We start from the raw sequence: 11,179 nt of genomic DNA, 5'->3' as shown, positions 1-11,179 counted from the left end.
CTGGAATTAGGAAATCTTAAAAGGAACCTGTCGGTATGAAAATACAGGAGTTGACACTGGTGACTTGATTTTGAAGGCGCAAACTCCACTGCTGTCATCCTTATCCTTCCTTCTAGATAGTCCTTCAGTGGCCCAGAATAAGTAAGCACATATTAGCTGTCAATACCTGTTATAAACATGTCTGGTGATGGTCACTGACTCACCAAGTAGTGATGCAAATGTACAATAAGGGCTCTATTCATAAAGCAGTGCGGCTTTCACCAAACATTCACTAGAGGTGAATCAATTGCTGTAATTTAACACAGATTCACCTGCAGTCAATGTTTTGTTAGTGTTAGATTTACTGCTTTATAAATATGCCCCTATATGTCCCCAAATGACGCATGTGGACACATGACCATCATATTTATATGCGCTTGTCAGACATCCCATTCCAAAACCAGGTGCAGTAAAGTCAAGCATATTGCCATAAAATATCCATTGACAAACTTTAGCATACAAAGATATTTTAGACAATTGGGCGCTTCTAACCTTGTAGCAACAATTTAAGAAAGGATCTTTTTTGTCCAAGTATGACTGTGACCCCGTGCACAAAGCCACATAACTAAAGACATGAGTTTGGTGTGAAGGAACTCAAGAGCCTGCACAAAGCCTTAATCTCAACTTGCTGAGCACCTTTAACCACTTGAAGACTGAGGTGTTGAACCCCCTTCCTGTTCAGGCCATTTTTCAGTATTCAGCACTGCGGTACTTTGACTGACATTTATTCAGTCAAAGTAGAGTACAGATAGAGCTTTATTTTCGTGGTATTTAATCACCACTGCGGTTCTTATTTTTTACTATATTAAGGAGAAATTACTGAAATTACTGAAAATTTTACATTATGTTAGGAAACAATTATTATTACCCAATTTTTTGGCAAAATATAAAAGACGGGGTCACGTCGGATAAATAGACACCAAACATGTCAAGCTTTAAAGTTGTGCGCACTCGCGAAATCACAAAAAACGATTAAACCTTAAAATTGACCATAGGTGACTCTTTAAAAGCTTTTACCGCTCATCAGTTTAGTGTTATCAGTGGTTAATGGCTTTAGAATTATTGCTCTCACTGCAACGTTCGTGGTGATATGTAACATGTGCGGCGGTAATGGGTGCAATCGTCCTTTTCGCACGTATGCGCGTCCGACGCATGTATGTATATAGCCAGTGGATCGTTTGTATGTAAACAGGCATCGCTGCCCGTTTTTCAAATTAGGCAGTTTCCCGCATGACGCGTGCGAGTGGGCGGAACGCTTAACCACTTGCCGTCCGCCCGTTGTAAAAAAACGGACGGACGGCACTGCTGCATTGGCGGGTTGGCCCCCTAGCTGATGGGAAGGGGGTTTAACACCCCGGATGTCAACTGGTTAAATACGCCAGCTCAGATCTAGGAAGCTCCCGGCCGGCCGTATTGTCACAACGGCCGTCGCGACAATACAGCCGGCCGGGAGGCGGCTAAAGGTAAGATTAACACAACTGCTAACATATAGATATTTCCAAGGATTGTGACCAGAGCCTGTATCACTTTTTATCATTTGTTACTCTTCTCTACATGCATGCACTCCAGCATTGGCTGCATTGCATTTCTCAGGGCAGGTTTCCTAATGATGACAACAATGAACCATGCTTGCATATTGCATGTTAAAACAGCTAACCATAGTCTCCATCAGAAGCATGTGTGACAGGGTAACAATTTTGTACATAGTCCCTTAGTTTGTGTGTTTTCCATTTCTGCTCACAATTTTCCTTTCTTGCTATTGGGCTTTTTAGATTTACAATAAAGTTGGTCTCAGAGCAAAAGGAGTTCTATCTATAATGTCAGTTTGATCAAACCCTTGTAAAACTTCTTCACCTGACACGAACAGGGCATGTCAGGCAATCTCTATATAGGCTTGTGTGGTTTGTACATTGTAAATTGAAAATTGCAGGGAAGTGTCCATATCTCCTCTGGGATGTGCTAACATTCAGCCCTAACCTTAAGCAACTGTTCTCACAACACAATGACAGAAGGGCTGCATTGCCTTCATGTATGGGTAGCTTTCTGGGACATTAGACTGGGCAGGAGGTTAAGTGAAGATGCTCTGACCAAAGTACACTGTAGAGTGAATAAAGATAACAATTCATTTGAATACTGCTAAATACATAATAAACATAGATCACTTTATATTGTTCACTTCCACTACATGGTTACAATCCAGCAATGACAGCCATGTGGAGCTTCCATAGTAATCCATGTTTTTAATTTACTGTACACAATTTCTTCCAATTTCATCCTTTGATGCAGCCAACTTCCCCTCCATTCTCTGATTGGGAAACATTTTGATTAATTCCATTGATTCACAATTCCCAGCTTCTTCTACTTATATGCTTAATTTACATCAGAAACCAGTAGCATGACCGCTGCTTCAATTATCATCTCTCACATTTCATGTTTGCTGGGGAATTTGCAGTAGATTCAATACCCTCTGCTTTACATTTATTTCGGGTTCTAGCATCAGCTTTTCAGTCTTCATTTTTCATAGTACCCTTGTAAGTTAATTTTCCTGCCTATATTGTGGCACTTCACCAGGTATGAAGAACTTGAAGAATCTATGAATAAGCTACACTTGAAAATGACTTTTGAAAGTTTTTTTCATATTTGAATTGTGTAATTTCCCAATCAGCTTACTGTAAGTTTTTCTAACAAGCTTAATAAGCAAGCATGTCTGTTTTCAGAGCTACATCTTAACAAAGAAACTACTGGCATGTGGGTCCATGTTGTTCATTTCAGAATATACCTCTTATAGATCTTTAAACTCAGTGTAGCAACTAGCAATGCCACCTCCTTCCTACAACAAACCGTAAGGTACTACACATGCTCTTGCCTCCTTCATAGGTCAGACAGTGAAGCGTTAAATAAAAGGAATGTCCTTAAATGTGGTCCAGGCTCTAAGTCAAGGGCTGTTACTATGAAAAAAATGTGCTATTTTTTTAACACATAATGGATATTAGCAGATTTTATATATGTACAGATATTCCTCTGGAGACTTCACCAGAAGGTGCAGAACATAAAAATGCATCATCACCTGTCCTCTAGTAGATTCTGTATGGGAACAAATGGAGCATACACTTAGAGCAGGCACAGTGGAAGGTCATTAGACAAGCTTTTTTCGGTAATGGAATACCAGGGCTATGGGAGATCCCTGTCAGGCCTCAAGCAGCATTAAAGGTCCAATGGGAAATTTACCATGTCCTACTCCTTTTTTTTAGATATTTAGATTATGTTTGTAAAAGTAGTAAGAGAGGACTTAAAGGTGATTCTATCATGAGAAAAGTAAATGGGCTGACAATGCTGGCCCTCTTTTGCTTGTTGTCTGGTTGGATGTGGTTTTAATATTTTGGAGTCAAAGACCCAGAACATGCCTGCTATAAATGAGTGTCAGAAAACCTTATTTTTATTTATTGTTTTCGGGTAAGAGGTTTCTCATGACAGAGTCACATTACCAGGCACTTATACCTAATTTTAACAACCAATAATATGCATATGGTTTTAGCTAAATTGTTGTGCTTCGCTGACCAATCAAGACCCTTATTGTAGACATTTTATTCCTCCAAAAGGGATAGACTACAGTATGTAAAATAACACATTTGATCAAGGCTATATACAAATTCACAATGTCAGACAGAGTCCATGGTTTTCCACAGCTTTTAGTCTGCAGCCACCTTGTCTTTCAGGGAAAACCCTACTTTCTCACATATTACCCCAGACTACAACACCTAGGATGTCCACAGCTGGATTTATACCTCCTGTTTTCTCAAGGCAAATTGTGTTGTGGTGCTCTGCCAGTCGAAGGTGTTGTACAACTCCATCATTTATACAGCCTCTATTATACCACCATTATCATGTTTATACCACATTTTCCAAAACAATGCTGGGTTTCCTTCTACCTTTTTTTTTTTTGCAGAAAATTGTTGGCTTATACACTAATCCACTATGGCATTGCTAACCATTGCTTACCAGGATATGGAAGCTGTTGAAATGTTTAAAGATTAAGTTAGCTTTCCTTTTACCAAATGAAGCGAGCAACTCCAATTAGGCACCAACACTGACCAGATGGACCCGCCAACCTAAGTGAGTGCCTATGTGACCTATACTGAAATATATACAATATAGTCACTTGTATAGCAAATGTATTTTATAATAGCATTTTTTTCTATGAGTTTGAAAAACATGTCTGTGTACATAACAACGGCATTAGTCCTGTAGTTAAACTATAGTTCTAATCCTGAGTGAGAGAACATGTTTGGGACATTACAGGTATACTCGCAGTCCAGCCTGTGCTCACAGGTATCAAGTTTGTTTCCAGTTAATGAATTCCACTTGGGTGAGATATTACACTTTTCAGGGCACAAAAGGTCACAGGGTCAAAATATGGTGTGCCGCATACAATCATCCAGTGACAGCAGAGGTTACTGAGTGATTCTTATCTACTGTCTATCATCACCCAGCACGCATTACATCATACATTACATAAAACACTTCACACAGGAAAATAGACTTGAGAATCTAGCATTTACAATAAGCTTGGTGTGTTTTTGACATTTCACAGCATTAAAGTAAATCTGTAGAAAAGTAAATTTTATCAAACACCCATCTTCCTGCATGTCCTAGGAACCCCTGAACCTGGAACACTCAATATACAAATGGCAGCCTCTAGCTTTGCAGTTAGATATTTGGCCCAGTATCCTGCAATGGAATGCACACTCCACTCCTGCTTCTCTAACAGACACAAAAATAAGAACTGTAAACAATATTTACAATATGTTAAAAATAGATTGAAAATAGACTACTTATTGCATCAACTTTAGCAGCAGTGGAAAGATTGTTATCACTTAACGTAATACCAATAAATGATTCTAGATTGGATTTTGGCTATGCCGTGACTACTTGTTAGAACCACTGGTATATTGCCACTACACCATTCCTGAGTTTGATTAGTGTCCTGCTCTGACACAAATATAAGAAACGTTAGTTACTTTACTCATCGAAATCCCAAAAACATTTACAATATATCAGATTATAAGCACAAAACAAATACTTGGCATTTTCACGAGAACTACCAAGGTCACAGTGGTTACTATATGCAGTATATCAATATATCAGTATATCAAATCATACATTAAAACAGGGATGCACGAATCCCAGTAGCCCTGTAACCAATGTTCCTTAAAAAATGATGGCTACCTGCTAACTTTTGAGTTTTTCTCTAGTCTAGTCTAGGAGCTGGGAAAGTATCTGTACTTGTACTTGTACCAAGTATGGTACTTGGTGTCTGAACATCCCTAATTTTCATTTATTTCAAGCCTATTCCAAGGGTACATAAAAAATGTGAATGGACCAATATGCCCCCAGAGCCTCAGGGTTATATAGCAATTTCAAAAACTAACCAGTATAAGGCCCCACACCAGAATGCTGGGTGAGTGCACTGATGACAAAGAAGTAGGGTGCAGTGTCTATTTCTTTACCGTAGGCAATCAGAATAAAAAACGTTAATGACAGTAGTAGAGAGAAGTCTGACCCTGGTTGGTTGTTGTGAAGTATTACATATGGCTCCTATTTGACGTCAATACATGAAACCTCTTGGCAGATTTATAATGGTTTCTTATAAGACTCTCATGTACAAGAAGTAGAAATCTTAAGCTGTTGCCTATGACAACAGATTTAATCTTTTGTTCACTTTGACAATTAACAGGGAGTATGTATATTTGTTATGATAAACTGTTTAAATGATCTTAATTCCAATTTCCCTACACAAGCTTCAAGGTGCAACTCTTCTCTCAAGAGGAAACCCCCAGATGCCCCTATGTAAGCATCAGGACTAGGAAAAACTGGCAGTGTGCTTGGTTTTCATTCAAACCACATATTCTGGGACTGTCTGACTACTTTGCATGTGTTTTAGGATGAAAGCTAAGCTAAAAATAATAGGTAAACAGTATGAAAAGAAAAGAGTAATGTATCAACTGACCAAGGGAATGTTTATTTTACAGAGAACTAATCCTAGTTTACATGTCATGAGAACCAAAGGCTTGGACCATATTTTAGGATGTAGCCTGTTCCATGGGTTTTCTTGTATTCCAAGATAACTGTAATTAGTTTATTAAAATCTTTGTTACCTTCAATCTGCTGTGGTCTTGATAAAAGGTATTAAGAACTAGGAATATTAGGCTAAAATTTAGATTTGTGTGTCTCGCAAGGCTCTTGCACACCAAAGCTTCAGATCTTGTCTCAAGTGTTTTTGTTGTTATAATGAAATGCAGCCAATGCAAGGTCTACATTATAACAATTCCAGTAACACTGTTGCCAGCTTAAGTAGCTACTAATATGTTCAAATGTAGCTACAAATAGCCATGTCACACTAGTGATTTGCAGCTCAGCAGATGTATAATACCCAGCTGGAGTGGGAATTTTGTATGCAGTTCTAATTCACTATCAAAAATAAAGAAAGATTTGTAGCTGCTATAAAAATGTTTGTTTGACATGGCCTTAAAATCTTGCCTGGCTGTAGTGTGACATTGTATTCTTCACATTTCTTTCTTTTCCATATTAAAGATAATGCACCCTACCTTCCTCCACTATAGGTCTGGGTACAACAAATGGGATCTCTTGAATTGCTTCCATGTATTTGTGACCCGCACTCATGATCTTGATTTGTGGCAAGCAGACAACAAGGGTTCCTGGCATGGAGGTTTGGCCATGGTACCAGCTTCTTACAGTGCCTGGGATGTCACTAGATACAATGGTACTTGGTGATGGTAGACTGTCGCTGGGGAAGAATATGCAGCACGACTGGATCTCGACCTGGAATATAAATATAATGAAGGGTGAATTTTAGAAATTGTTCAGCATCCCTATATTTCAACATCTCCTGCTTTTACAAAGTGTAGAAGTAGTCTTTAATTTTCTCTAGTTCTGATTAAAACTTGGATTGTTTTTATACTTTTACACATACATAAAAATAAAGTAAACCAACTTATCTCATGTTTATTGTCCCAGAAAACATAGGGGGTTATTCATTAAAGAGCATGAAGGATCCAGCCGTAGATTCGGCTGATCCTACGGCTCTCTGCGGTCGCCTCTGCCCTTCTATTTAGTCGAATTGAAGGGCTGCTGTACGGGATATTTACAATAGCCGAAGGTGACCGAGCGGCTCAGCTGAGCCGAAGGCATATGCTTTGGCTCCACTGAACCGAAGCGACAGCCAAAGCGGGAGAATGGCCTGCTGTTCGGCCCGCAAATGACAGCTGGCTCCGCCCTATTGTAATGACAGATCAGCGTCCCCAAATCACCTGGGGATGCTGATCTTTCATTAAACAAAACCAGCTGGGCGGAGCCGGCCGTGACTACACAGCGAGTGCCACCCGGTTGTTATTTATTGGCCAGCCAAATGACGCTTTGTTCGGCTCTGCCCGTTTGTCATTAATTGGCCGGCACCTGCTAGAAGACTCTAGCAGGTGCTGGCCAATAGGAAACAGTTGGGTGAAGCTAGCTGTCATCGCTAGTTCCACCCTTTTTTTTTTTCCATTTTACTATCTGTTTACATTTTTTAAATACTTTTTTCAACTATTTTTTTTTCCATTAATTTAACTGTTTTGCTATTCAGCTCGGTACCTCGGAGGTAAAAATTTGCCATTTACAGAAGGAGTGGAGGAAATCCTGGGAAGGTGCATTGTGGAGGAACTTTGGCTGGAGGCGCCATTGAAGCTAGAATTTGGCTTTTACCTCAAAGCTTGCTGGCTTACCCAGGGAGTTTGAGCTGCACCTACTCTACAACCAGGTGCTCAAAAATCACAGGTCTGGCTTCAAAGATCTTTACCAGTGAAGGCTGTGAGTATGATTTTACTGGCATCTTCCTCTCGATGAGTTTACAGTGGCAAATTAACTCTAAACTTTGATTCTAAAGTGTTTGGCACTCATCTGTTCACAACCTCACTACTAGTCAAGGGCTCTAGCATAAGGTAAATAGTCAGCCCACCTGACCTCTGGGGGAACCTAATAGCCTACAGAAGGTAAGGGGGTGCTACTTTGGCAAACAATATGCACTGCAGAGAACAAATGATTCTAAGTAGAAATCTTTAAGAAAAACATGGAAAGATTCTATTTTCGTGAAAATGATCACTGGAATGTACTCAAATCCTACACATAAAAGACGCTATGTTTTCATTTCATGTTCCCAGTTATGAAAACTCTGACATTTGCGCTCTACAAAAGAGGTCCATAAGTAACAGCCATGTGTGTATAATGAAAAATCTATCCACCTTTCCACAAGTCAATCCAAGGAAATACGACTGCTCTGCAGCTCGCCTTGGCACATCGGGTGAGAAAATCCTCTTGTTTGCAGTTCATTACCTTTACACCAGACAGAACACTGCTACTGCTATCCATGGACTGCAATATACTAGGCTGATAAGACCTTACACTTTACACATAAAGGAGAAAGCATGGTTCATTTCCAGGAAGGATTTGTTTCCAACTTTTTGTGGCATGATACATGGCAACTTCAGGCAACAAGTAAAATAAACCTGTCACCTGCTAATGCCACCCAGAAAACACAGTAAATGTCAGAGGGTCTAATTCTAGTGCACATGAATGAACATTTGTATTCTCTATACTTCATTCACACAAAAGTTGATCTGGTCCTGATAGCACCACACAGATCACTTCAAAGTCATGTATTGTTAAGCTTGGCCTACACAGGTTTACAGGTTGGCCGGACAAAGCCTTCAAAACTATGCTGACGATTAGTCAGAAAACTAAAAACTGTAGCCCCAGAAGCTCTGTAGGTACTAAAGAAAACTTGCTGGAAGAAAATTACCTTGATAAAAAGAAAAGCAAGTAGTGTATCTCAGTGCAGAGAAAAAAGTCCTCTCATAGGACACTAGAAAAAAACAGTGTTGCTGGGAGGGAATCATCTGAACTGTGCTTACAGTTTTGTTTTGCCAGTGTCCAATCTCTTGAAGGCAGCATAACCCTATGTTGCTGAATATTGTACTGTCAAGTATTGTATGATTAAGAAAATATTGTTTTCTGGCAACTGTTTGGGGTTAATACCTAAAAATGAATTCCTTTTTTTTTTTAATGCCTTTAATTTATATTTTCTTCCACGCTTACATGCACGTCCAGCAGTTCAGCAAAGGTGACTATTTTGGGGGAAAAAAACAAAACACATGCCAGGGTGCTTTCAATTCCAAGGTTTATTGATACCGTTTAAACCTTTTAAAACACTATAACTGCTTAAAGTAACACTAAACTCAGGAATTAAATGTTAAAAATGCATTCAAGTACCTTAACTATTAACATAAATGTATCTTATTTGTGTATCACTCGGCTGTAGATCCTCAAATCATCTCTGAATTGGGGCCGACACTGGCCTTCCCTCTGGAGGGTGGCTACTTTTGTTCCCCATGGTCCCTGTGTGTGTTCTAAAGTAGCCACCGCTCCAAGCTCACTGAACTACAGTCTCAATACAAATTAGTAAACTAAATGTGATATCTTAGTCCATCATGGGAGTGAGCTTGGAGCGGTGGCTACTTTACAACACACACAGGGACCATGGGGAACAAAAGTAGCCACCCGCTAGAAGGAAGGACAGTGTCAGCATGAATTTCGAGATAATTGAGGATCTACATCCAAGTGATACACAAATAAGATACATTTATGTTAATAGTTAAGGTACTTGAATGCATTTTTAACATCTAACTCTTGAGTTTGGTGTCACTTTAAAAAAATGTTAGATAGATTAAGGCCTTCATTTGTCACTTATTACTACATCCAAAATTAATCTGTTTATAGCCATGGTTCTCAACTGGTGGGTCATGACCCAAAAGTGAGGTACAACCCCCTGTTCCCGTTCAGTGGGTAGCCTATTGCATGTTGGACACTGACAGGACCAAGCACTGGCTGCAAACAAATAGTAAACCTCTTCAGTAATATTTAAGACCTATTCACAGCTGAGAGGGAGCAACCCCGATAAATCAAGAGAATGAGATGAAAAGATGTTTTGAGGTTAAGACTGCTAAACTTTGTTTCTAGGCTTGGAATTGTGGTTGAGATCTCCTATAAGATTGTGGGTTATATTTCCTTCCACAACTTAAGATTTAGGGCTTAGATGGAAAGTGGCTTAATCAACATGTTCTGCAGTTTGCGAAACTGCTGCTTTCTAAAACGACTTTCCCGTTAACCTTATGTGGGGAGTTTAGATGAAGGGTCTTTATCACAAAAAAAAAAAAATCATCTAAATCAGGAAGGGACTACACACAATGTTGTGCAATTTAAAATGTAATTATAAACATTAGTTGTATTTGTGTGTTGGATCTGGCGGCAAAGTAATGGGGGCGGGGTTTAATTGAGGCTGTAGTCATGTGCAGTGGTGTATTTTGGTTTTGTGCTGCCCTAGGCAAGACTAAATCCGAGCGCCCTCCCATCCCTAATCTAAATTAGTCCCACCCCTTCCTGTTTATTACATTTTGAATAACCTGTCAGTCGCAGGATACATTGCGCACGGTTCTGACAGGTTGCGATATCAACCTAGCGGGACGCTCTAGTTCTACCTTTGCAATAGCCACCTTCTCCATTTCTGGCTTGATGGGCTCCCTAGTTCTGCAGCTACAATAACCATTCTCTCATGTCCTGCCATGCTGTGCTAGTCTCTAGTTCTGCAGCTGCAAAACCGATCATCTGCCTTAATATGCTGGGCTGTCTATCTTCTGCCTTGGACGCTGGGCTCTGTAGCTTGCCCCGCTCTAGAGATATAACCCTGCACAGAGCTTTTAGGCTGCACTTCCCCGGACTCACCACAACGGGGGTGCCGATGAGCATGATAACCATCTGGATCTCAACCCTGGGGTCCTGCGGAAGCTCCTCCGCTGCCTGGAGTAAGAGATTTGGGTGCTGGTTTCCCAGGGAGGTCCAGCGCACAAACTGCCAATGCAACCGGACGAAAGTCACACACACCAATACATTGCCTAGCCGGGAAGAGGAAGGGGCTGCAGCCGCCATATATGTAGGCAGCATTAGTGGACAAGTTGGTCTCCCAGTCAAAGAAGCACAAGGTCCAGGAGTACTGGCAGTAATTTATGAATATTGTATAATATAAAAAAAA

At 40.1% G+C, this 11,179-nt stretch overlaps 1 protein-coding gene across 5 annotated transcripts in view; it reads right to left on the bottom strand.

The window, feature by feature from the left end:
* The window catches only part of VPS13B (vacuolar protein sorting 13 homolog B), a 761,266-nt gene that overhangs the window by 392,970 nt on the left and 357,117 nt on the right, over nucleotides 1-11,179 (bottom strand). For all 5 annotated transcript variants that reach the window (XM_018559352.1, XM_018559343.1, XM_018559336.1 and 2 more), the window contains exon 22: nucleotides 6,645-6,879. In XM_018559352.1, coding sequence (XP_018414854.1) covers nucleotides 6,645-6,879 — 235 coding nt within the window. The remainder of the gene's footprint in view (nucleotides 1-6,644; nucleotides 6,880-11,179) is intronic.

Source organism: Nanorana parkeri, unplaced genomic scaffold, assembly GCF_000935625.1.
Source record: "Nanorana parkeri isolate BGI_ZX_2015 unplaced genomic scaffold, ASM93562v1 scaffold16, whole genome shotgun sequence".
Lineage (NCBI taxonomy): Eukaryota > Metazoa > Chordata > Amphibia > Anura > Dicroglossidae > Nanorana > Nanorana parkeri.
The sequence above is the reverse complement of the archived record's forward strand: the minus strand, read 5'-3'. Positions and strand labels throughout refer to the sequence as shown.